At 50.5% G+C, this 27,469-nt stretch overlaps 1 protein-coding gene across 1 annotated transcript; it reads left to right on the top strand.

The window, feature by feature from the left end:
- ATP1A2 (ATPase Na+/K+ transporting subunit alpha 2) lies at positions 1-26,878 on the top strand. Its single transcript, NM_001131832.1, is given in 23 exon segments — positions 1-110; positions 5,102-5,206; positions 5,388-5,447; positions 7,417-7,620; positions 8,136-8,249; positions 8,489-8,623; positions 9,330-9,447; positions 11,748-12,016; positions 12,842-13,040; positions 13,170-13,279; positions 13,457-13,591; positions 14,280-14,469; positions 14,600-14,775; positions 18,586-18,722; positions 19,247-19,397; positions 19,536-19,704; positions 19,941-20,095; positions 20,349-20,472; positions 20,672-20,817; positions 21,004-21,134; positions 23,711-23,812; positions 23,964-24,055; positions 25,349-26,878. Coding segments are annotated over 23 exon segments (3,063 nt in total). The 5' UTR covers positions 1-98; the 3' UTR covers positions 25,378-26,878.
- The last annotated feature ends 591 nt before the right edge of the window (positions 26,879-27,469 follow it).

Genomic DNA, 27,469 nt, shown 5'->3' with positions numbered 1-27,469 from the left:
TCTGCCAGGGTCTCCGACTGTCCCAGACGGGCTGGTGTGGGCTTGGGATCCTCCTGGTGACCTCTCCCACTAAGGTCCCTCAGCCACTCTGCCCCAAGATGGGCCGTGGGGTGAGTATCCCTAAAGAGCAGGGGTCACACTCTAGAGGGTGAGGGAGGCTGCCGAGGAAGGATGAAGTGGGAATGGGATGTGGAAGGAGCGGGAGAGAGGAGCTGAGTGGGATACTTTGAACTTGAAACTAACAGTCTCCAAACTATCAATGCGTGTACAGATCCCACGGCGGTCACATACCCTAGTGCTCTCCTCTCCTCTGCCCGCCCCAGCCCCCTGCCCACAGTTAGACCCACAGCCCACCACACAAGCCCCCTCCATCTCTCCCTCCACCCCACTCCCACATCTCTAGCTCTTCCCTGAGGCAGTCCCTCCTCTCACTGCATCTCCCGGCCTCCCAGCTGAAAGGATGTTTGGCACTGCGAGTCCTCCTGTCTTTGCCACCTCCAGAAAATATCCATTCCTCTGGGAGTCCTAGCCTGAGAGGCTGGGGGTCCATTTTGAGGTTAGAGAGGGGCAGTAGAGCATCCAGCTCCCAGAGTCACCAAGCAGTTCCGGACACCAGCTCCAGGGGCCCTGAGTGCCAAGGAGAGCTGGGCGGGGTGTGGGGAGGAAGAGTGATGCCCCAGCCCCCACCCCAGCACCCCTCCGGATGTCCCGAGCAGCATTGTCTGTGGGTTCCAAGCCATGGGCTTTGAGGACTTTCCCAGAAGCTGGTGACAGTGACCCCCCCAGTCCACCCATCCATGGCATTCTGCAGCAATGGCTACACCAAGAGGAAGATTAACAACCACAATGGGGCGGGCAGGGAGAGGGCTTTGAATTCTTGGAAATGAAATTCCCATATGGAGAAGAGTGGCCCAATCCTTTTACATGCTGTGCCTGGCTGCTTTCCTTTTGTGGAATACTGGCAAAAGAGGACACAGAGGGAAAGGGCATGCTGCGGAACGGGAGGGTGTGAGGAAGACTGTGCCTAGGGGGAGCCGTGGGTGTTTCTGGGCCCAGGAGGAGTCGGGCAAGGACATGTTATTGCACTGAGTTGAGCAGCTGGGAAATCCTGAGCCTGGACACCAGGGTTCCTGAGCTAGGATCGGAGCCATAAATAGAATTGGAGTGCATGCATGTATCTGTGTGTCTGTGTCTGTGTGTGTGTGAGTGTGTGTCCTTGAACACGTGTTCTCCATAGGCAGGGAGTCCTGCAGTTACTCATGGATGAGTACCTGTGTTTGTGTCTCAGCAGGCAAATTTGTAAATGTACAAGCCTTCAAGCCTGCACAAGCATAAATGTCACTGTGTGGGGGTGCTTGAGAGTCTGTGAGCCTGCCCTTAGGAGCTGTGAGGTATGGGCTTCATGGAGGAAGAGGTCATAGCTGCAGGAAGATATACTGTCTTGGGAGCTTCAGCTGCATCTTGACATCTCTGGCTCCCCATGGAAAGGGCATCCCCAGCTGAGATGCAGGGCCTCTGAGAAGAGGCAGGGGTTAAAAGATCAGATAAGCCCTCCATTTCCCCCATCCAAGTGAAGAGAGAAGGAGGGGAGGTAGCCCCCTACCCTGCTCCATCTTAGAGCAAGGTAGACCCAGATCAGGAGGTCTTGCTTGGGAAGTGAGGAGACCTTGACTTTTCCAGTCTGTCTTTTTCCCCTAGCACCCCCAAACTCCCCTTAATCACCATCCTCAGTTGCTGTGGGTGATGCAATAGCAAGATGAGGAGCAGATCTGGGCTGTTTAAACTGAGGTGGGGGTATTTAGGGCCTGGAGCTTGGAGTTCAACCTACCAACGACCCCTGAAGGGTGAAGGCATCTGTTACGCACAACCTGTTCTAGGGATGATTTTTCCTCCAATCCCTTCTCCCCTGCATCTCTACTGCAGAGGCAGGCTTAACTGTCCCCCCATTACCCAGTGGCTGTGAAGGGCAGCGTGGGAGCTGGGGGAAGGGACGACACTGGTGGGAGGGAGCCCAGCCTGCTCCAGCTGCCACGGAGAGGCTGAGATGGGGGGAGCGTTGGCGGATTCCCAGCTGCCCCCACTCTGTCCCAGCCTCTGGCTTTCTCAAAAAGGACTCTCTGTTCTCCTTCAGCATTCAAGACCCAGAGAGGGGGACTTGTGGTTGGGGGAGGGAGGAGCGGAGGGAGGTTGGGGGGGTCCTTGCTTCCTCTCTTTCTTTCTTGCCTGGGCAGCCGCTGGCCCCAAATCTCTGCAGGCTCCTGGCTGCAGAGCCTGAGATCTTTGCCAGGACAGGAGGAGGGGGAAGGGGCAGTGTGTTTCAAGCTCTAAGCCTGCCGGAGAGCAGGGAGGGAGCTTGGGAAAACGAGGCACTGCGTGGAGCTGCTTAGCTCAGCCACAATCCAGCATGCCAAAGTGCATGGACCAGCAAGTTTTTAAAAAGCATGCATTTTATTCCAATTTTTATGAAATTTATTTCACATCTGAATATACAGAAATTCCTCTGCACCCTGCTCTTCTGCCCACAGACCCAGCCCTGCTCCTCTGTGTATGCCCGGGCCCCCTTCTGTCCCTGAAGTTCCAGAGGGTCACACTGAAGCTCAGCCAGCCTGATCTCTTGCCTCTGGTCCCTTGATTGCATTTCATCCTTTTCTCAGCTCTGTCCCACCACAGACAGTTAGTGAATCTAAAGCACTTCAATCCACTCAATTAAATGAATCCTCTTAGGTCACCCGAGAAAGGCAGAGGTAGAACCACTCACAAGCCTTTCCCCACCCCTTCCAATGGGCTGCTCGGTCTCCCCAGGAAGATCTGCCTTTAGGAGGCCAAAATTATACCAGATTCACAGATGCTTCAGGTGGAGACAAACCCATGATTTTACTGGTCACCTTTTCTGAGAAGAGAACTTCTGAGCAACACAGCCTCCAAAAGCTCATATCTTTTTAAATCATTGGTATCTTGGGAACAACAGTGTTGACTTCTGCTTGCATCCCCCACCCCTACCCTTGCTTCTGATTGTACTGGTCAGACTTCTACCTCTCAAGATGCTGAATTGGTGACCTCTTATGAACAAGGCAGCTGCCATACTTCTGGGATTGCTCCTGACTCTGATAAGTAAAAAAGGCATTACCCTGGAGCACAAAAGACTTAGGGCAGTGACGCTATTCCATACGATACCACAATGGCAGATACACGTCACTGTACATTTGTCCAAATCCATAGAATGTACACCAGGAGTGAACTCAAACTTGAACTATGGGCTTTGGACGGTAAAGCTGTATCAATGCAGGTTCATGATTGCAGCAAATGTACCACTCTGATGCAGGGTGTTGATAGTGGGTGAGGCTGTGCATGTGCGGGGGCAGGAGATATATGAGAACTTTCTCTACTTCCCACTCAATTTTGCTGTGAACCAAAAAATTGCTCCAAAAATGTATATTTTTTAAAAAGCAAACAAAACCCCCAAAACTGCATTATCCTGAAAAAAAAAAAAAGGCAAACACCTTGGCTGTGGATCCTACCCAGGTATCCACTCTTTATGGGAAACAAAAATTACATCATAGTGTGGGAAAGCCAATTCCTGAAAGCCTAGTGCAGACTTTGCAGAATCCAGTGGAGAAACAGGCACCAGGTGAAAACTGAGCAGCCCCTCTATGACAAGGACTCTATTCCCTGAGGGAAGTGGGAGGAGAGAAGACTGGGGCAGAAGAGGAAGTAAGAAGGTACCTTTTTGGGAACTTTTCATGGTTACCCAGGCCTTCCTCAGCCTCTATCCTATTCTATCACCCCAAGAGGGCCTCCTCTTAGAAGGAAAGATTTCCCACCCTCTCCCCAAGAAGTTTCCTGTGAGACCCTGGAAGGCTGGTGGTGGTGAGCCCACAGGCGCTGGAGTGGAGGGGAAATCAGGAGCCTCATAAGGCTACAATTAAAATGTCCATCTGCTCAGGCGCAGTGGCTCACACCTAATCCCAGCATTCTGGGAGGCCGAGGTGGGAGGATCACTTGAGCCCAGGCAATATAGTGAGACCTTATATCTAAAAAAAAAAAAAAAGAAAGAAAGAAAGAAAATTGTTTTAAATTAGCTGAGCGTGGTGGTGCATGCTTGTGGCCCCAGCTACTTGAGAGGCTGAGGTGGGAGGATTGCTTGAGCCCTAGAAGCGGAGGGTGCAGTGAGCTGAAATTGCACACTGCATTCCATCCTGAGTGACAGAGTGAGACCCTGTCTCAAGAAAAAAAAAAAGTCCATCTGATTCACCAGATGACCCAGGAATGTCTAGACTTAAAAACTATATAAATTGTAGTTTTAGATGTACTCTCAGATACAATTTCTTATGTTTTGGGACAAACGGGGCTCATTTCCCATGTTACCCAATTGTGCTTTGGGGGTCCAGTCCTGTGAGTTGCCTCCCGTCTAGTAACGGGCAGGCCTGCCCAGCAGGATGGAGAGGGCTCCCAGCACACCCCATGTCTCCACTTCCTGGACATGCCCTGACTCTCCAGCTACTGCCTCCTCTCAGTCCATCAGGCCTGCTCTTTCCATCCCTACCATTCCACCACCAGACCTGGCTCTCCTCTGGAAACGTTCCTGCCTTACCCCCTGGCTCCCCAAAGACTCTTACTCCCCCAAGTTCCTGAGTATTTCTACCCCTCTCTAAGTAAAATTGCCATGGGCTAAGACATTCCTACAGAGTGATTCTACTCCCTCAACAACCCCCCATAAAACCCTGTCCACTCCCTTCCAGAATTCTCCGAAATAGTATAGGATACAGGTTTTCAAAATTTTTGTTTTGTTTTGTATTTAGCAGCAGGGTCCTTTCAACAAACAAAATCTTAGCAGAAGCCCAAGCATTAAACCGCTCAAATGGTGCTTTTCAGTCCTGAGCCCCTCACCCTTCTCTGAAACTCACATGGGAGCCCCTGGTTCTGCCAATAGTCTACAAACTGAGGGCCTAGGGTCCCTCACCCTCCATCCCCCCATCTCCCCCAAGGGAGCCGCTTCTTTTGAACCCACAGCCCCACTGCCTGGGCTCCCTGGCTGAGTGGTGGGAATGGAGGCTCCAGCCCCTCTCTTCCCTGACTCTCCGGCTCTCCCTTCCTCCCTCAGGCTGGCCGTGAGTACTCACCTGCCGCCACCACAGCAGAGAATGGGGGCGGCAAGAAGAAACAGAAGGAGAAGGAACTGGATGAGCTGAAGAAGGAGGTGGCAATGGTGAGGGAACCGCTGGGCCGTGGAGGAGGGGCCCCACGCTGGGAGAGCTGTCCCTGCAGCCCATTGCGCTCAGAGAAACTCCGTGTCCCCCATACTGCTCAACTCACCCCTGTGCCATGCAGTGCCCTCATATGCATCTTAGATACCTCCTCCCCAGAGTAACTCACCCTCCCTTCCCCAGGATGACCACAAGCTGTCCTTGGATGAGCTGGGCCGCAAATACCAAGTGGACCTGTCCAAGGTGAGTGGAGGGGCTTCTAGGGAAGGAACAAAAGAGGCAAGAAAACCACGCAGCATCAAGGTGGCAGGAGCCTTAAAACTGTAATCCAGCCTTCTTTACAGATGAGGAAACTGAGGCCCAGAAACAAGGACTGGCCCAAGGACATGTGGCTAGTTGGTGGCACACCCAGAACTAGAATTTGATCCCCTGCACCCTAGCCCAAAGTTCTCTCCCTGTATACCCTAGAAGCCAGGACTCCCTATGACCCAGGTCCCAGAGGGCCTCCAGGCAGGGCCTTTCCCTATATCCCAGGCAACTTCAGTTGCACACAGCCTTCCACAGAGCTGACAGCTGACACACATGGGCTGACAGCCCATTCCTGTGGTTACAGTGATTTGCTGGGCCCCTGCTACATATGTGACATTGTGATAGACGTGTTACATACATTTCTCTAATCTTTACAACAACCCTTTGAGATAGGTATTGCAGACTTGTTTATCAAACAAAGGAGACGCAGAGAGAGAGAGTAACTTCCCAAGGTCACATGAACAGTAACTGGTACAGTCAGTTGCTAAGCTCTTCAATTAAAAATTTGTTTCAAAGTCATTAATCAAAAACTGCTGGGTGTGGTGGCTCATGCCTATAATTCTACCAGTTTGGGAGGCCAAGGCAGGCAGATACTTGAGGTCAGCGGTTTGAGACCAGCCTGGGCAACATGGCAAAACCCCATCTCCACTAAAAATACAAAAATTAGCTGGGCACAGTGATGGGCGCCTGTAATCCCACCTACTCGGGAGGCTGAAGCAGGAGAATGGCTTGAACCCAGGAGGCGGAGGTTTCAGTGAGCCGACATCATACCACTGTACTCCAGACTGGGCGATAGAGTGAGACTCCATCTCGAAACAAACAAACAAACAAACAGACAAATATTTAGTGGGTGTATATCTCCTTTATGGGCCTTCCCTGACTGCTCTTTCTAAAATTCTATGCCCGTCTTCCTTTACCTTACTTTATTTTCCTTAGTAACACTTTTCACTATCTGGTACTAATATGTATTTGTTTATTGTGTGTCACCTCTCCAGATCATAAGCTCCTCAAGGGCAAGGACTTTGTTGGTCTTGTCCATCTCTGCATCCGCAGAGTGACAATTGTGCCTGGCACTGGATATACATTTATTAAATGAATGAATGAATGAATGAAAAAAAAAAAAAAAGAAATGGTCCCTGCTTTAAAGGAACTCAAAGTCTAGTAGCAGAAAAAATGCAATCATAGGATTCCAATGCAATATGGTGAGTGCAGCTCTAGAATCAAGTATAGAACACCATGGGGAACCAGAAAGAAGCATCTGAACCAGCCTGGGGCTGAGGGAATAGGGCCAGGCAAGGCTTTCTGTGGAAAGTGACAGGTGATCACCAAAGTTGTGTGACACTGATGGTCAATAATGTAGGACTTGAGCAGGGTGTGGAGGTGCCCACCTGTAGTCTCAGCTACTTGGGAGGCTGAGGTGGAAGGATTGCTTTAGCCCAGGGTTCAAGGATGCAGTGAGCTATAATTGCACCACTGCACTCCAGCTTGGGCAACATAGCAAGAACCCATCTCTTAAAAAAAAATCTAGGACTCTCCTAGAATCCTTGATAAAATAATCTGAAGGAAGAGAGATGGGGGAAAAACAGTTGAGGTGTCTTTCCAGGGAGCTTATCCAGACTGCCTCCAGGGGAGATGTTATGGCCCTAACCATAGGTGTTGTCTCAATCCAATATAATTAGGGGTCGAGCCCAGTCAAACCCTTCTCAGCCCTCAAGCCCTCCAAGTTGCATCACAAATGCCACTTCCTCCATGTGGTCTCTCCTGATGGTCCCCCACCCCTTCCAACTAGGTGGGACTTTCCACCTGGGCATTCTTCCCATGCCCAGGAGCTGAAGGGATGGGCATGGTGACGGGCTGGGTTGGCTCTGGATGCGTGCCCCTACGCCTCTCCTTGCTTCCTCAGGGCCTCACCAACCAGCGGGCTCAGGACGTTCTGGCTCGAGATGGGCCCAACGCCCTCACACCACCTCCCACAACCCCTGAGTGGGTCAAGTTCTGCCGTCAGCTTTTCGGGGGGTTCTCCATCCTGCTGTGGATTGGGGCCATCCTCTGCTTCCTGGCCTACGGCATCCAGGCTGCCATGGAGGATGAACCATCCAACGACAATGTGAGCCCACAGGCCTGACCCGGGAACAGCCCGTGACTGTCCTCCAACCCTGAACCCCCAACACAGTGGGGGGTGGGCAGGGAACAAGGCCCTCACTCAACAGTCCTACAGATGCCCCTGCATCTTAGTCTGGAAAGGGGTGAGGCTTCTATACATATCTGTAAAGTACTCCCCCGCAACAGCGCATACACACTCACATACTCATTAATTAATGAAACAATCTCTCCCTGTTCCTCCCCGCTTAAGTGAGCCTGTCTGCATGCCTGGGTCTTCACCCTCTAGCAAAGTCCTAACCCTGGGAACTTCCTAAGACTTTCCCTCCCATTTCTAGTCTTAACAGGCTTGAGGTTGGCAGATCAAGGGGGAGGTTAGTGAGAAGGGCTTTCCCCTACCATCATCACTCTCAGTCACAGACAAAGGTCTGGGCTGTCATCTTGAATGGCACTGCCTGCTCATCCCAAGTGGCAGCTGCACCTTTAGGGTTGGGGGTCCCTGAAACTCTTTCTCCTTACCAGCTATATCTGGGTGTGGTGCTGGCAGCTGTGGTCATTGTCACTGGCTGCTTCTCCTACTACCAGGAGGCCAAGAGCTCCAAGATCATGGATTCCTTCAAGAACATGGTACCTCAGGTAATATGGCAGGGCTGGGCTCTGGGCTAGGGTGTAAGGTTTTGGCAAGAGTCCAGCTCATCTTCTGTCAGCTCCTGTGCTCTAAGATGGAGATGGACAGAAAAGATCCTCCAGCTTTCCATGGCAGCACCTAATTGTTCATGGGGCTTCTCCTTCTGCTTGACGGGGTGGGAGACCAGCAGGAGAAGAAGGCAGGGGCAGAGACAAGCATTTCATGAGCTGCCGGTGGCTCCCCACAGCAAGCCCTTGTGATCCGGGAGGGAGAGAAGATGCAGATCAACGCAGAGGAAGTGGTGGTGGGAGACCTGGTGGAGGTGAAGGGTGGAGACCGCGTCCCTGCTGACCTCCGGATCATCTCTTCTCATGGCTGTAAGGTGAGGAGGTCATACCGGAGCAAGCAGTTGAGTCTAAGGAGAAGGCTGTGTGCAGAGCTGAGAGGGGCCCAGTGAGGTTTAAAGGTGGAGAGACCCAGGTCCAAATGTCAACACCATGCCTATGCCCCTGCTAAACCTTCTCTCAGTGTGGGGTGCTTGTGCAGTGCCTCCTTGCATCTATGTGTTACGAATGCTCTATGCCCCAGGTATTTCTTTGTTGTCCACTTTTTAGCAATCATGTATTGAGTACCAATTATGTGTCAGCTGCTTTATATATGTTCGATGTGCTATCTGATGTAATTCTGAAAGAGTGGTGTAATCATGCAGGGCCGCTGCATGTGGCCACACACGTTGCATCCTGAATGACCCCAGGAGGTACATTTTCATAAACTACAGTGTTACTGTCTCCGCCTGTGGTTGTGCAAGGCAGAGATTCTGCTTACATTCACCATTTTACAGTTGAGTACATGGAGGCTCTGTTGGTTAAGCAAGTAACCTGAGGTCACATAAGAAGTCAGGAGGAGTCAGAATTCCAAACCAGGGCAGGGGCAATAGATGAGTAATGCCATAAATATGTGATGAGGGCAAGTGTGACTTTGTTCCTCGTGTCATGAAGATTGAGCGTGGTTGGAGGTGGTTCAGGAGACAGCTGGGTGCATACAAGTGGCTCTGCCAGTCTGATGACTATGCACTCCTTCCTCCTCAGGTGGATAACTCATCCTTAACAGGAGAGTCGGAGCCCCAGACCCGCTCCCCCGAGTTCACCCATGAGAATCCCTTGGAGACCCGCAATATCTGTTTCTTCTCCACCAACTGTGTTGAAGGTGAGAAGCCAGCCTGCCCCCTGTAGGAAAGAGTCTGAATCCTGAATCCACAGTCAGGATGAAGGGCTCTGGTAGTACTTACCTGGCAAAGGCTCTGCCATTGGTGGGGCAATTGAGGGGTCAGGGGGCCCTGAATATTATGGAAACACCCTCCAGAGAGCAGGGTATTCACTGGGCGCAGCCTGACTCCATGGGAAATGTATCTCCCTTCCCCAGGGAGATCTCTGTTCTGTCCACCCCAAGACTGAGTGGATTCCAAAGCTTTCAGGTATTGGGTTAAGAACCCCTTACACATGCGCACACACAGATGCACATACGCTCAGAACCAACCTGGATTCTTAGGAGTCTTTGGATTTGATTGATGCTTCTATTCCTTGTGGTTCTGGGCCTAGCTGCCTCCTTCGATAACCTTTGCTTTGGCCAGGGCCCCAGGGTCTGGGAGGGCCAAGAAGGCATTCCAGCCAGGTGAACACTTTCAGGCTGCTTCTAAACCTTTGTTACACCAAAAGACATGTTTCACCATGCACAGACTACCCAGTTTGCCCCATCCCTGTTCTGGGTTCCAGAGATAAACAAAGGTCAATAAGAACTCCCAGAGCTGCCATCACTTAACGGCAGGGGTCCAAGCACAACTGAAATCTGTGCCCTCTGTGGTCAAGCCAGTGAGCAATCAGGGCTGAATCAGAGAAGGAGTAGGAGGGAAGAGACAGAAAGAGGCCTCACTAGACCAATGGCCTCTGAAAATAGGGCAAAGGAGGCCTCATATCCCAGTCCACACTTCCCCTATCCATTACTCATTTCTCCTCAGTGTATTATGTTTCTCTGGGTTTTTTTTTTTTCCTTCTTCGACAAGTTGGAATTCCACTGCTTGGAATCCATGAGGGATTGGTTCCAGGACCCTCTTCGTTACCAAAATCTAAGGATGCTCAAGGCCCTGATATGAAATCGCATATTTGCATATAATCTGCGCACATCCTCCCATATACTTTAAATCACCTCTAGATTACTCATAATACTGAGTGCAATGTAATTTTTATACTGTTTTGTTTTTAAATTTCTATTATTTTTATTGTTGTATTGTTATTTTTATTTAGCTCCAAATATTTTCGATCTGAGGTTGGTTGAATCTATGGACATGGACTCTGTGAATATGGAGGGCCAACTGTACAAATAAAAATCACCACACATTACATTTCCTAAGTTTGTTTTTTGTTTTGCTTTTGAGACAAGATCTTGCTTTGTCACCCAGACTGGAGTGCAGTGGTGCAATCATAGCTCACTGCAGCCTTGACCTCCCAGGCTCAAGTGATCTCCCACCTCAGCCTCCAGAGTAGTTGGGACTACAGGCGTGTGATACCACACCCAGCTAATATATATATATATATATGTATATTAGAGATGGGGTCTCACTATGTTACCCAGGCTGGCCTCAAACTCCTGGGCTCAAGTGATCCTCCTGCCTCAGCCTCCCAAAGTGCTGAGATTACAGGCATGAGCCACCGAGCCTGGCCAAATTTCCTAAATTTTTAATGTACTGAGATTTTGAAATTTCCATTTCCCACAATTGATTTATTCAGAAACGCCTAGTAATATACTCCTATTGCTTACTCTGCAATTGGCTTTGAAAAGAGGAAAGGAAATAAATGAGATATTTGTTGAGCACCCGCTATGTTCCAGGCACTGGCCTAAGTATATTAGAGCATGATCTCACCTAAATATTAAAACAGCACTGAGATAGGAATTCAAATAAGGATTCAAACCCAAATTTGGCTGGCTACAATGTGCATACTTTTTTCAATACAACACCCTTCCTTCCTGGAAGACCCCTGTAATGTCACACAAGGGTTAACAATTGCCTGGCTTCCTCTATGGAGATTCATGCCTAATGTTGAGAAAGAAAATCTTAAGACTGAATGGAAAATCCATAATGAGTGCTTTACTTTGTGTTCATAATATACTTTTGTGATTCCCATAATATACAAGTATGGGAATGATTTTACCAAAATGTCACAGGCAATTTTTATTTATCGAATCTCGTCTATTTGACCTTTGAGATTATTTGCAAGCTTCTCCCCCTGCTCGAGTACAAGAGAAAATAATTTGCTGTTGTACTGATTCAGGGATTGGCGATCTATCCAGGGAAAGGAAGGCCAAGTGGGGTCAATCTACTGAATGTGGCCTCCAGATCTGCGGCTTTGGCTCACCTATCCTGTGATGGTTTTCCTTGCTCAGGAAATAGGATGGGACTGCAGTCCCTGGGAGCCACAAGGCACCCAACCTGATGTTTCACGATGTTGCAGGCACTGCCAGGGGCATTGTGATTGCCACAGGCGACCGGACGGTGATGGGCCGCATAGCTACTCTCGCCTCAGGCCTGGAGGTTGGGCGGACGCCCATAGCAATGGAGATTGAACACTTCATCCAGCTGATCACAGGGGTCGCTGTATTCCTGGGAGTCTCCTTCTTCGTGCTGTCCCTCATCCTGGGCTACAGCTGGCTGGAGGCAGTCATCTTCCTCATCGGCATCATCGTGGCCAACGTGCCCGAGGGGCTTCTGGCCACTGTCACTGTGAGTGGGTCAGGCTGAGGTGCCACCAGGGGAGGGTCTCACTACTCTTTCCTCAAAGTGATAGAGGCACAGTTGCTTGTAGCTTCTCAGTACTTTTTCCCCCTAGAGTCACATATTGATGTGATACTCAGAGATCACTTAATACATGGCTTAGGGTGTGAGTTGAGAACATCTCAGGTGGGGCTATTCTTAGGCACTCAATTTCTCTTTTGGAGCTTGTCACGGCTGCCTTTTCTCACAATCTGCCAGCAGTCTGGGTCTCATTCTGGCCAAGTCTCCTGTAGAGGCTGTCTCAAAGGTCACCGGTCACTAGCTAGCAAATACAGTGACCTTTTCTCAGCTCTCCTCCCTAACTCTGCTGCTGAAACAGATACTGCTGTCCACCCTCCTAGCATTCTCTCTTTTGTTGATTGCTGTGATGTGTCGCTATCCTGGTTCTCCTCTCCTCTGTCCCTTCCTGCTCCCCCTACACTGATTCTCAGGCCTCAGCTCTGTTCTTCCTACACCCTGAGCAAGAGCCAATCTCCTCCCAGTTTCCAGTGTCCCTTCTGTGTTGATGACTCGGACATCCCTATGCTCAGCTCTGCTCTGGCCCTCTCTGGAGCTTTCAAATGTCTTAAACCCCCTAATGGGCATTTCATCTTAACAGATACTCATGATCTCAACACATCTGAAATTGAACATTCATTATTTACAGCTAAGTCCCACCTATTCAAGTTAGTGGAGTAGAATCGGGGAGGAGGAATGGAGCCACGGTCTAGGGTAAGGTTATGGCCATCTCTGGCTCCAGCCTTAACCTTTTTTATTCTCCTCTTTCTCTACCAGGTGTGCCTGACCCTGACAGCCAAGCGCATGGCACGGAAGAACTGCCTGGTGAAGAACCTGGAGGCGGTGGAGACGCTGGGCTCCACGTCTACCATCTGCTCGGACAAGACGGGCACCCTCACCCAGAACCGCATGACTGTTGCCCACATGTGGTTCGACAACCAAATCCATGAGGCTGACACCACCGAAGATCAGTCTGGTGATTGGGTGCTCCAGAGGGGGTGGATAGGATTAGAGGACGCTGAGGGCAGTGGCGTGTTTGGGTGGGTGGGTGAGATAAAGGCTCTAAAGGGAGCCACGCTCCTGGTTCTCCCTCATTTCCTCCCAGGGGCCACTTTTGACAAACGATCCCCTACGTGGACGGCCCTGTCTCGAATTGCTGGTCTCTGCAACCGCGCCGTCTTCAAGGCAGGACAGGAGAACATCTCCGTGTCTAAGGTAGGGGGTCAGGACACACAACAGGTATGTTTTGGGGGTGTCTCCAGAGGCCTCTTGCTGGCCCCAGCTTTCCTTCTCACATGACGTGGCTGCCTTGGGGGTTTCAGTGCCCCTTTCACCTGATCCTCCACTCCCTTCCCTCCCATGCTGACACTGAATTCTTGTCTCTTCTGGCAGCGGGACACAGCTGGTGACGCCTCCGAGTCAGCTCTGCTCAAGTGCATCGAGCTCTCCTGTGGCTCAGTGAGGAAGATGAGAGACAGAAACCCCAAGGTGGCAGAGATTCCTTTCAACTCAACCAACAAGTACCAGGTCTGCTAGGGTTGCCAAGACAGAGGAAGAGAGAGGGATATAAATGGGTGAGGGTGGACAAAGCCAAGGGGAATCATCACTAGGAGGAGTGGGGGTGTCTAAGGGTCACGTTCCCTCCCCCTGCTAAGCTCATATGACTGCATGTCTGATTGCAACTAGCCCCAGCTCCTAAACCTTACTCCATCCCTTACTACAATCTGTCACTCTCTCAACTCTTCTTCCCATAGCTCCGCATCCTCTGGCCTAGCCTTCCAACTCTTCTACCCCAGTCAGTGAAACCACAATTCTGTAATTCCTTTATGGTGCCCCTTAGCCTTTAGGCAGCTGTTAAATGCCAAGAATGCAATCTCAGCATTCCTTATTATCCATAGAGGTAAAGCCCCCTGAGGCCAGGTGGTGGTGGGGATGCTGAGGAGGGAGCCGTTCAGCCCCTAGCACAGTGCCTGTCTTAACCTGACCTCAATAAATATTTGTTGAATGAATGACTGTCCTATGGAGGTGGCTCTCAGGTTATAAGTGTTGGAACTGTGAGGTCCAAACACCCCCCTGCACAAGGAGATTCTCTTTGTTGACAATCTTTGGTGGGTTGGGGCTACTTTTCTAAGATGGTTTCCTTACCAGCTGCTGCTCTATGCTGCGCTACCAAGACAAGTATGGCCCTCTCTGTAACTACCTGTTGTCTCTCCAGCTGTCCATCCACGAGCGAGAAGACAGCCCCCAGAGCCACGTGCTGGTGATGAAGGGGGCCCCAGAGCGCATTCTGGACCGGTGCTCCACTATCCTTGTGCAGGGCAAGGAGATCCCGCTCGACAAGGAGATGCAAGATGCCTTTCAAAATGCCTACATGGAGCTGGGGGGACTTGGGGAGCGTGTGCTGGGTGAGAGGCCAGAAACAGGAGGCCCAGAAGGGGATTCCCAAGCCTCTGCGGCATCCCTGGGGTGGGGGACTGTGGGGGCGTCCAGGAAGCCACTCTGTGGATCTCACTGCTCCCTTCTGCCCCCCTTCAGGATTCTGTCAACTGAATCTGCCATCTGGAAAGTTTCCTCGGGGCTTCAAATTCGACACGGATGAGCTGAACTTTCCCACGGAGAAGCTTTGCTTTGTGGGGCTCATGTCTATGATTGACCCTCCCCGGGCTGCTGTGCCAGATGCTGTGGGCAAGTGCCGAAGCGCAGGCATCAAGGTACTGGCCTCCCTTCCTCCCCTCCATCCTAGCCTCCCCCGTGCCAGAGGTCAAGGAGCTGCAGTGGCTGCTGCCATGGAAAGGCCCAGGCCACGGTGGCCTCCTTCCCACTGACTCAGAGAAGAAGCTGTCCATCTGCAAGGAAAGGCCCACCCCTGCCTTAGAGCACTCACCCTCATCCTTTTTTCTCAGAGAGGCCAGTGTCCCATGCCCCCTCCTCTCCCTGCCTGGCACAGCTCATTGTCCCATCTGCATGTGCACCCTTCCATTCTGATTTGAAGCATAATCTGGCACTCCTATCTTGGAGACCTAGTTGTCCTACCCTTCCCAACTACTGCCCACTCTCTCTGTCAACTTAGGGTGGGATTAGCAGGCTCTTGTATGCTCCCAGTGGCTCAGCCCATAACCCCACAGAGTGCCTCCCACTCAAGGTTCTCTTGTTCAACTACAATTGCTTCTCACTGACCACTCCCTCCTCTGTACTATGTTTGCTCTTCATTCAACAAATATTTATTGTTTACTGTGTTTCAGACACTGTGCAAGGTGCAAACTCTAGCACCTTGCACAGTGCCTGATACATAGTAAACAATTTGTGTCACATGACACATCCAGATGGGACAATGAGCTATGCCAGGGAGGGCACATATAAATCAGGCACTATTCTAAGCACTAAACCTGTATGATTTCATTTAATCCACACAACAACCCTGTGAGTAAGCACTAGTATTTTTCCTTTTTTACAGAGAGGGAAACTGAGGCACAAAGTAACATGCCAAGGCCACACATCTAGTGTAAGTCATAGAGCCAGCACTTGAACCAAGGCAGTCTGCTATTTCTTAACTATCGTACCAGGAGACTTGGTGCTGTGGGTATACGTGGTTTCTGAACCCCATAACCACTCTGTCTCTAAGGCAGGCATCATTATCCCTGTTAAAAGTAAAACAAGGCTGGACACAGTGGCTCATGCCTGTAATCCAAGCACTTTGGGGGGTCCAAGTCTGGTGGATCACCTGAGGTAAGGAGTCCGAGACCAGCCTGGCCAACATGGTGAAACCCCATCTCTACTGAAAAAAAAATACAAAAATTAGCCACGTGTGGTGGCAGGTGCCTGTAATCCCAGCTCCTTGGGAGGCTGAGGCAGGAGAATCGCTTGAACCCGGGAGGCAGAGGTTGCAGTGAGCCGAGATTAGGCCACTGCACTCCAGCCTAGGCAAGAAGAGCAAGACTCCATCTCAAAAAAAAAAAAACACAAAAAAGTAAAACAAATGGAAACTGCAAATGGGTAAGTCTTTTTCCCAAAATAAAACCGCCAGTAAGCGATGGACTGGGACTATGACGCATGGTCTGCTTGACCGGAAAGCCTGAGCTCCTGCTTCTTGGCCAGGTGCCTCTCTCTGTGATCAGAACCATCACGGAGGCCTGGGCAGAGGACCTCTATGGGAAGTCAGCTCAGGGAAGTATTAATTCTGCCTCAGAGAACTGGACAATGTTTCACAAAGGGAATGATATTTGAGCTGGGTTTTGGAGGTCAAAGAGTATTCTGCAAGGCAGCGAGGGAGAGGAAGGTATGTCAAGATCAGGGAACAGTGCGTACCCTGGCGTGGCTAGACTGTACGGGGCGTGTGTAGGGGTTGGCAGGGGAGAGGTGGCAAGGAGCACTGGGGGTTGAGACTGGAACATTGGGTCAGAGCCAGTTGGAAGGACTTGGCTTAAATGCCAGACTTGGGCTTTATCCTGCAGGCCACAGAGCCACCAGTGTCACGGGGGACATTGAGCTTTTAGGAGACTACCTGGGTTGAGGGGGGACAGGATTTGGGGAAGAACTGGAGTCAGGAGAGACAGGTTAAGAGGCCATTGCCGTAGTTCAGGCAAGGAATGATGACCTGAACTAGGGAAGAAACAAAGGGAGTGGAGAGGAATAGCCATGTTTGAGAAATGTTTTGAGAACCTGGTGACAAAACTGGATATGGAAGGTGAGGAAGATACAGGAGAGAAGGGGACAGGATGATTAGAGAGGACAACATCTAAGGTAGGGAGCAGTAGCAGGCTTGGTGGGGTGGCGGGAGTAGAGAAAAGGAGTTCAATGTTGACCTTAAGCTTGAAGAGTCTACAAGATATCCCAGGAGAGACAGATGTTCCAGTGAACATTGGAGTATGGTTTAGAGCTCATGAAAGATGGTCGGGACTGGAGATTTGAATCTCATTAGCACAAGGGTGCAAACTAAAGGCTTACAGTATGTTTTATTATATTGCCCAGGAAGAGCAGACAGGTCAAGTGAAGGGAGGAGAATGAAACCCTGTGCCAAACCAACATTTAGGCACAAGAGGAACCAGTGAGGAGGGGAGAGGGTGGTAGGACCCAATGCCATTTAATCTTCATGACCACCTGGAAAGGCAGGAATCATCTCTGCATTGTACTGAGACCTCAGTGCTTGACTTGCCTAAGGTGCTGTAGCTGGAGAAGGTCGATGTTTAAACTTGAGCCCCTCATTCAACTCCAAAGCCACTGTTTCTTCCATCCTACTAGGCTGCCGCCCTGAGAGGCTGGGAAAGAGCATGCAGAGGAGTGGAGGGAAAACAGGAATGCAGGAGTATGTGGAAGCCAGGGGAGGGCAGGGTTTCAAGGAGAAGAGGTCAACGGTGCCAAATGCCTCAGAGGGTTCAAGTAGGATGAGGACGGCAAAGACACTTGTCATTTTTCAATTGAGAGGCCCATATGGCCTTTGGGTGGCAGTTTCAGTGAAGTGGTGGGAGTGGAAAATAAGGCAGTAGGGACCTTGGAGGCTTCCTTTTCAGTATCCATAGGACTTGCCCCACAAGCCCACACATGCAAATGCTATCCTAACCCAACTCTGCTCACCTCATAGCTTCTTAGCCCGTCAGATGCCAGCCACCCTCCCCATCCCAACTCCATTCACTCTGCAACAATAGCAATGAACATTATGGTGAAGGTAGGGACCACCGTGCTCACCAGGGGTGATGTCAGAGGCAGATGCTCAAGGTGGTGGAGGCAGGGGTGTTGTCTCCATCTTATTCCTGTTCTGTCCATTACATTGCTGCAGTGATCAATATTTGACACTAAGAACCTCGTGTCCTATTTCCAGGCCCCTGTGCCTTTGAGCAAATTGTAGCTCCTCTCTAAGTCTTGGTTTCCTCATGTGTAAAATAAAGGAGTTGTTAAAGGGTCCTTCCAGCTCTGACTGCCTTGAATCCCATGAAATCCAAAATCCTAAAATAATCTCCTAAATAATCCTAAAGATTTGAGGCTTCTCTTCCAGGGAATCCTCATGAACTTGTTATTCTGTTATGGATACTTTCCTGCCCTTAAGCAAACTCTCTCTAACCCTCTGAGCATAACTCAACTTGCCATTATCTTTCCTCCTCACCCACCCACTCAAATTCACACACATACACACACAAATCCCCACCTCACATACACACACATCCCACACACACACATAGACACACACAATCCCTACCCCCCACACACACACATCACAGACACACACACACACACAAATCCCCACCCCACATACACACACACACACACATCCCCTCTCACACACACACACAATCCCCACCCCCCCAGGCACACACACATCCCACACAAACATACACACCCCCCCCACACACACACACACACAGACAGCCCCCAGCCCCCCCCCACACACACACACATGCCATTATTTTAGCTGGGATCTGCCAGCCCCAGACATCTCGCTATCTAGCTTTCTCTTACTTTGGGAGAGGAACAGGAGGGGGATAAACCCTTAATACTACTTTCCTTTTGTCTCCTCTCCTTCCCACTAGGTGATCATGGTAACCGGGGATCACCCTATCACAGCCAAGGCCATTGCCAAAGGCGTGGGCATCATATCAGAGGGTAACGAGACTGTGGAGGACATTGCAGCCCGGCTCAACATTCCCATGAGTCAAGTCAACCCCAGGTGAGGTCTCTGCAGGAAGCCCCTGCCCCCCAATCAACACGTCCTCTTGCACAGAAGGCTTGGGTGTCCCCTGGGGGTATTTGGACAGCATTTCTGGGACCTTTATAGGCCTTACCTCTGACACTATTGTGACTGGTTCCTCAGCCCTGAGCTTGTATCCAGGCTGTGCCACTGAATACCCGTGTAACCTTGGAGATGTCACATTCCCTTCCTGAGCCTCCATTTTCTCACCACAAAATTAGGATGCCATCTCCATTGCTGTAGGAGTGGGATGTGAGTAAAGAAGCTAGCCCAGGGCCTAGCAAACTGCACTTACAACTGCGATGATCCAATGGTGAGGATTTAGAGTCATATCCTCAAAGAGAAGTGGGGGAAGTGAGTACTGAGGAGATGAGAACTGAAGCAACAGGGGAAGCAGGCTCAGCAGGGAGCCTGCAGACCTCGGTGGTGAAGAGAGGCAGGGTGCAGGAGGGGCTGGTACAGGTGCCAGGGGTCAGCTGTCTCTGCCCCCACCCACCCTCCAGAGAAGCCAAGGCGTGCGTGGTACACGGCTCTGACCTGAAGGACATGACATCGGAGCAGCTCGATGAGATCCTCAAGAACCACACGGAGATCGTCTTTGCTCGAACATCTCCCCAGCAGAAGCTCATCATTGTGGAGGGATGTCAGAGGCAGGTGAGCACACCCATGGGAGGCAGATGACAGGCAGGGACAGGGGAGGCAGGGACAGGGCCAAGACAAGCATGGAGTGAGGGGCGAGGAGCCAGGCTTGGGCAGGGGTTTCGTCCTCAAGTGTGGCCGTCTTCCCTCCAGGGAGCCATTGTGGCCGTGACGGGTGACGGGGTGAATGACTCCCCTGCACTGAAGAAGGCTGACATTGGCATTGCCATGGGCATCTCTGGCTCTGACGTCTCTAAGCAGGCAGCCGACATGATCCTGCTGGATGACAACTTTGCCTCCATCGTTACAGGGGTGGAGGAGGGTGAGGAGGCTGCATGGGCTGGGATGGTTCGCAGGATACTGAAGCCAGCACCTCTGTTCCCTGTCCCTTTACCCCAGTTGAAGAATCATTCCACAACTCTAGGCAGCCCAGCCCACTGTAGCTTCCCTTGAACACAGAATCTTCCTCTCTTGGGAAGACAGGCAGCCATGCTTCAGGGGCTGGGGGTGGGGAAGAGTCCCTCTGACCTCCCTGATGCCCTCAGAATCTCCCCACAGGCCGCCTGATCTTTGACAACTTGAAGAAATCCATCGCCTACACCCTGACCAGCAACATCCCCGAGATCACCCCCTTCCTGCTGTTCATCATTGCCAACATCCCCCTACCTCTGGGCACTGTGACCATCCTTTGCATTGACCTGGGCACAGATATGGTGAGCGCAGGAGGTGGAGAAGGGGACAGGCAAGGCAATCGTGATGGCACAGTGGCAGGGAGGAGAGGTGCACTGGGGCAGTGGCCCCAGCTGTGGGGGTTACAGGAGACAGGCACAGGCCTGGAAGACAATGGGGTCTGAATACACGCTTTTTTAACTGCATCAAAGATTGTCACTGTCGAAGATCAATTGCTCCTGTCATCTCCTACATCCCTTCAAATGCCCCCCCTGCCCCATTTCCTACCCCACACAGGTCCCTGCCATCTCCTTGGCCTATGAGGCAGCTGAGAGTGATATCATGAAGCGGCAGCCACGAAACTCCCAGACAGACAAGCTGGTGAATGAGAGGCTCATCAGCATGGCCTATGGACAGATCGGTGCGCCAAGCCCTGGGCCTCGGGAGGGAACCCCAACAGGGTTCTTTTCCCAGCTTTCAGAGGAATGAGCCCCAAGTGAAATTCCAGGACAGGGGCCAGCTACCCAAGAGTCAGGGACCTCCATCTCTGGCCCTGAGGGGCTGTGCCCCTTCTACTTCCTGCTCTGACCCTGCCTCTGCCTTTGGCCCTCTACCCACAGGGATGATCCAGGCACTGGGTGGCTTCTTCACCTACTTTGTGATCCTGGCAGAGAACGGTTTCCTGCCATCACGGCTACTGGGAATCCGCCTCGACTGGGATGACCGGACCATGAATGATCTGGAGGACAGCTATGGACAGGAGTGGGTGAGTGGTGCTGTGTAAACACAGTGCACATGTATGAAGGTACAGGAAGCTGAATGCCTGGCAGGAGTGGCCAGTGGTGGCCAACTGGGACTGGGGGTAGGGGGTGGATCAGGAGAAACCATGCTACCTTCTGGTACTACCCTTTCCTCTGGCACTCTCATCTGTCTCTGCCCACCCTCCCTCCAGACCTATGAACAGCGGAAGGTGGTGGAGTTCACGTGCCACACAGCATTCTTTGCCAGCATCGTGGTGGTGCAATGGGCTGACCTCATCATCTGCAAGACCCGCCGCAACTCAGTCTTCCAGCAAGGCATGAAGTGAGTGCCCACCCCCACGGCACCTACCCACCCAGGCTCTGGGCACACTCACCAACCCACACAGGCCAAGCTTCCAACTCAGCCCTGGACCAGAGTTATAAGGAGGGCATCAGATTTTAATCTTCCATCTGTATATCCATAGATAGGTTTCATATAGAAGAGAGAAGCCATGCTTCAGGCTCCTAATTTTGCATTTTGTTATCGTCTCTCTCCACCTTCCTTCTCTCCCTCTCTCCCTCCCTTCTTTCCCCCATCTCCTACTTGAGTGCCACCTGCTCCTATCCTTTGCCCAGCCCTAAATCCAGTGTCTTCTGTGCCCAGCTCTCCCCTGGCCTTCTGCAGGCAGCCTAGTTTATAGCACTTGCACTGTGGTTCTGGAGGCCACATGCTGCCGAGGGTCAGGTTCAGTACTTCTTGCAGTGTGAGTTACAACGTGCCAGGCACTGTGCTAAGTACCTAACACATTGTTTAGCCTCATGATAGCTCTATGAGGTGGGTATTACTGTTTACATTTCATGGATAAGAGGCCCCAAACAGGTTAAATGATGTGCCCAAGGTCACCAAGATGGTAAGGGTTCACCAGATCTGTCTCTAAAACCCAGCCCTGGCTACTACCCAACATTTCTGTGCTCACACCATCTGGCACTGTTTGGAACTCAGTAATGACTGTGATTCTAGTATGGGTGGTGGTTGAGCGCTGAAGGTTTCATGCTGGTTCCTTTTATTTTCTCCTACCATAAACAATGGCCACAATTCCTCACATGAGTTTGTCACAGTTTCTTAGTTTGGGGCTGGGGAGGGTGGGGAGAAGATGCCAAAGTGAAGTTAATAACACTTAAGATCCAAGGGAGAATAAAGTGAAAAGCCTGTTAGATAAATAAAGGAAATATGAAAGAAGGAGATTCCAGTAAGCTAAAAATACTAATGGAAAAAAAATGCAATTCAAAGAGAACAAGGAGCAGAGAGTCTAAGAAATTGGGTATAGTTCTGGGGCCTGGGACTTGCTATGCACTGCAGGGATGACATAGGAAGGTGGGAACATGGCCACAGTGGCTACATCCAGCCCATCTTAGAGGCAAATGGGAAAAATGGCAAATGAAAATTGGGCTGGGTAGAGAGGAAGAGTACTAATACCACCACAGGCCTCACCTTAGGTCCCTGGGCCACTGGGGATCCTCAGAGATGCTATTTGCCTTATTTTGAAAAGCTTTATAAAAATAAAGCACTCACCTATGAGAAGGCAACCAGGTTTACTAATGTGTCATTCTTAGGCAAAAGCCAAGAGCACATATCATGAAGTGGTGATCAGATGCTGATTCACAGTTCTGTTTGGAAGCCATGGATAGTTCTAATTAATTTTAAATGGGGAAACGTATTCAATACTTATTCACAAATGTAGCTTGAGAGACAAACAATTAAATGTGGCCTTTACAGAAGAAAATAAGGAGGTCCTTAGTGAGTGACAATTTGGAAATCATTGGCTTGAACCAAAAAGAGGTACCTTGTGTAAGAATACAAAAGATGGAGTAGCCGGGGACAGTGGTTCACACCTGTAATCCCAGCACTTTGGGAGGCTGAGACAGAAGAATCACTTGAGCCCAGGCATTTGGTACTAGCCTGGGCACATGGTGAAACTCTGTCTCTACAAAAAATATAAAAATTAGCAAGGCATGGCGGCACACACCTGTAATTCCAGCTACTGGAGAGGCTGAGGCAAGAGGATTACTTGAGCCCAGGAGGTGGAGGTTACAGTGAGCTGTGATCGTCCAGCCTGGGCAACAGAGTGAGACTCTCTCAAAAAAAAAGTGGAGTAATAATGTGACTGAACATTTTCCATGTTTCAGAACTTTTCACATGCTATCTCCCTTAATCTTCCCAGCAACCCTATGACAAAAAGGTAAAATCTCCATTTGATAGAGAAGGAACGTGAAGTTCAGAGAAATTCAACATTGCCTGCAACCCAAAGCTAGTCAATGGCAGAACTGGGAATAGACGCCACCTGTCTGACTGCAGAAACTGCCCTCCGAACCTCCTTATTCTATCCTGCTTTTCAATTCTGATAAAGTGAACATATATTAACCACTTATTATGCAGTGATCCCCTTTACATTCTCTGAATTAAATATCTATGATGAAACCACCACCAGGAACTGTGGGAGATGCTGAGACGGTAGAAGACATACATGGGCCCTGCACTGAAGGAGCTTTCAAGCATCTTGCTGGGGAGATGACACTTTCACGGGCCCTGTGCCTGGAGCAATAACAAGATCATGAGACAGGCCCCATGTTGACCACCGTGTCTCCAGTACAGAACACGTCACCCAACACCTAAAAACAATTATTTAATGAATGAATATACGTGCAATAGACAATATTCAGAGGTAAACTCAGTAAGCAGAAAAACAAATAACATCTTCCTTTGGTTACATAAAGCATGAGAAAAGGCTGTTGGAAGAAGACATGCGACTATGTCATTTAGAATTCTCTCTCCTCTTTCCCTTGCACCCCAGGGGTATCCCAGGATCTCTGCCTCCTTGATCCCCCTTCACCTGCCACCCTCCTTTCTTTGCCTTTCAGGAACAAGATCCTGATTTTTGGGCTCCTGGAGGAGACGGCGTTGGCTGCCTTTCTCTCTTACTGCCCAGGCATGGGTGTAGCCCTCCGCATGTACCCGCTCAAGTGAGTGTCTCTTTCGGACTGCCTGAGTAGTCATACGGGGGGCCTTCAGCTCCCTCCAGGATCCAAGTTCTTATCGATTTGAATGCTCCTTTATATGACGGCCACCATGCCAACCTCTGATGCTCCTGACACTCTCCTCCATTGCTTTCAGAGTCACCTGGTGGTTCTGCGCCTTCCCCTACAGCCTCCTTATCTTCATCTATGATGAGGTCCGAAAGCTCATCCTGCGGCGGTATCCTGGTGGTAAGCCCCTCCACATCCGCCCCAGCAAAGTGCAAGCCCCACCACCAGCTTCTCCCTCCAGGACCCACGCAGATCCCACTCCCACTACTGGTTGCTGCTCCTGTTCCTCAACACCCTCAGATCCTGGGGTCCCAGGTCCCAGGAGCCCTGACTCTTTCGAACCTGTTGTCTCTGCCCTCTTCCCATCAGATTCTAAGTCCCGCCTAACTCACAGTTGGTCTCCGAGGCCCTCCACCTTCCACCTGAAACCACAGAACATCAGAATTAGAAGGGCCTTTCCAGGTCACCTAGTCCCACGTCCGTATTTTACAGATAGAGAAGGCTCAGAGGTGAATCTGTTCAGGGTCGTAAAGCAAAGAATAGCAGGACTGGTACTAGAACCCAGACCTCCTGATCCCCACGCATCAACTGACAAGTTATTGGTTTTCCTACAAGCCTTTTTTTTAAATCACTTAGTAGAGGTTAAAATATGATGGCTTACAAACCAAATACTGTCGAGGAATACTGTTTGGTTTGACCTGTCCCATATTTTGTGTATGTGTGGGGAGGAGGGGGGATTAATTGGTCCGATATAGAAAATTTAGGGTCTTTCACATAAAATCTGAATGCGACTTCTCCTGAAGATCACAAGAGCTGTTAATCCCATGTGCACATCTCTGCATAGCAATAATGGACAGCTCCTCCCTTAGACTCTCATTCGTTACCTGAAGAGGCCCTTTGGGCATTTGCATTTTCACCCCCAACCTATTCTGCCACAGCCTCCACTGTGCTAAATACAAGTTTCCCCTAAAGGCAGGTTCACCCTCCCTTCCTTTAACCTATGGCCCCAGCTCACTGGACCTCCCTCTCCTCCCTTTCTCCTTCCTTTTTTTTTTTTGAGACAGAGTCTCGCTCTGTCACCCAGCCAGGAGTGCAGTGCAGTGGCACGATCTTGGCTCTCTGCAACCTCCTCCTCCCGGGTTCAAGCAATTCTCTTGCCTCAGCCTCCAGAGTAGCTGGGATTGCAGTCGCATGCCACCACGCCCCACTAATTTTTTATATTTTAGTACAGACAGGGTTTTACTGTGTTAGGCAGGAGTCTCGATCTCTGCCTGCCTCAGCCTCCCAGTGTGCTGGGATTACAGGCGTGAGCCACTGCACCTGGCCTCCTTTCACCTTCCTAAGCCACTTCCCTCAGTGCCCTTCACCAAGCTTCTCCTTCCACCTGGCGTCAGCGACCCAAGCCCCTAGAAATTAATCTCTTGCCTCCTTTTAAGCTCATGCTGCAATCTTCACTCCCAATCTCTCTAACAGGCTGGGTGGAGAAGGAGACATACTACTGACCCCACTGGAAGAAGAACCAGGCATGGAAAGATGGGGAGCTCTGGAGGTGTTGTGGGGATGGTGATGGAGAGGGATGGAAATAACGGGTGGCATTGGGTGGCAACATTTAGGGAGAGATAATGAGGCAACTCAACAGGCTAAGTTGCGGGGTATATAAATTGAGCTGATGACCCCATAGACCTAACTGTGAACAATCAGATTAGACACTATGTGTTAGAGTCCCCCCCCACACCAGATCCTTTTCCATCCCACTCCACTATGTTGTCTACTTTTTCTGAGGAATTAAGGGTTACCCCACCCTCCCCACTCCCATCCCTTCAACCCCACTTCCTACTGTAATAGATCAGCATCCAAAAGCAGGAACCCATATAAACCAGAAGGAAGCCCTCTCAGATCACCCTAGCCTCACTCCATTTCCCACTTCCACCCCTGTTAGCTTCCTGCAGGACTCTATCCCTGGCTTCCCCTTCAGACCTTGCAATCACAAAAGGTTCTTCGGGTGAGTGCAAGAGCCTAAGGCTGGAAAAGGCTGACTTGTCTCCCAGTTGAGGCTGGTAAGGGACCTGCAGGGAGAGCTGGGCAGACAGGTGGGAGATGGGGGTAGGGCTGGCTGGAGGAAGGAAACAACAAAGGAAGCGAGGTAGTGCCAATGACAGGACATTTGACATGAGTCTCCAGATAGATGTCGTGGACTCCAGCTCTATGTCCCGCCTTTTAGAATACCCCACCAGCAGAACAAACTCAGATCTCATCAGGGTAGCGGCAGAGGCAGGACCAGAAGGCAATCAAGAGCTTCCAGAAATGCCACACTTGTGTGCCACAGAGTTCCCCGCTGACCCTTGGTTAGGGGTCCTCTTAGTCCACAAGGTCCAGATGTCACTCATGTACTTAATAACACTTCACCTTTTGTAATACTAAGTCCTCAGAGCTCCGTGCTGTTCTGAGAGGGATGGCCACAAGTTATTTCCCAACTCCTTCCGTTCCCTTTCTTTTCATGCCCATCCCGATGAACCTGCATCATTCCCCGGCACTGCCAAGCCAACCCTGGAAAAGGAGTTCCCCGGCCATTGGCTAGAATCAGGGTGGAGAAGTTCCCAGAACCTTCCTGTCTCCCAGGGACATGTATGCTTCCAGGGACAAGCTTAGGTCATGAACATGGTCAGAACCTTTGGACAAGAGGAAAAATACTAAGAGATTTGCTTTTGCTGGGCGTGGTGGTTCATGCCTGTAATCCCAGCACTTTGGGAGGCCGAGGCAGGCAGATCACGAGGTCAGGAGTTCGAGGCCAGCCTGGCCAACATGGTGAAACTGTGTCTCTACTAAAAATACAAAAAATTAGCCAGGCATGGTGGCACACGCCTCTAAACTCAGCTACTCGGGAGGCTGAGGCAGGAGAATTGCTTGAACCTGTGAGGAAGAGGTTGCAGTGAGCTGAGATCGCGCCATTGCACTCCAGCCTGGGTGAAAGGGCGAGACTCTATCTCAAAAAAAAAAAAAAAAGATTTGCTTTTGACGTCTTAGGTGGCAGGGCTGTTCCCTCCAGGCAAATGCCCTTCAAACCGACGATCATTGTGCCCACTTTCGCTGGGCTGGAGAGTTGGTTTCAGGTTCCTACAGGAGATACCTTTCTTTCCCTTACTCCCTATCTAACACTTTTGCTCTGCAGGCAGCCTTGCCCATTCTCTAAGCCTGGCTTAGAAGGCACTGGGAATGTCCTGTAGAGAGAGACCTAGATAGGTCATGCAAGTGCGAGAGACATCTGAGGAAAATGGAAGACCTAAGGCAGACAGGAAGGAAGCACAAAAGACAAGCATTGGGTCAGACCCATAAACCACCTCCCAAATGCTGTCATTTCATTGCACTGGAATTTTGCTTTATCAGAAGCACCTGGAAGTAAGGGAGTCATTGCCTTGGGTCTGGGAATCTAAGTGGGAGACCATATTAATTTGGATCCGATTAATTGGAGATTACTAACTGTGGACAAAAGTTTATCTTTGCACAATCAATAAAAATGGCATTTGTTTAGTAAATTAAAAGCATAAACAATATTGCTAGAGGTGGCATGTTTAGTCTACCGAAAACAATACTTTT

The sequence above is a fragment of the Pongo abelii genome, chromosome 1, assembly GCF_028885655.2.
Source record: "Pongo abelii isolate AG06213 chromosome 1, NHGRI_mPonAbe1-v2.0_pri, whole genome shotgun sequence".
Lineage (NCBI taxonomy): Eukaryota > Metazoa > Chordata > Mammalia > Primates > Hominidae > Pongo > Pongo abelii.
Note: the sequence above shows the minus strand (reverse complement) of the source record. Positions and strands in the feature narration are given on the sequence as shown.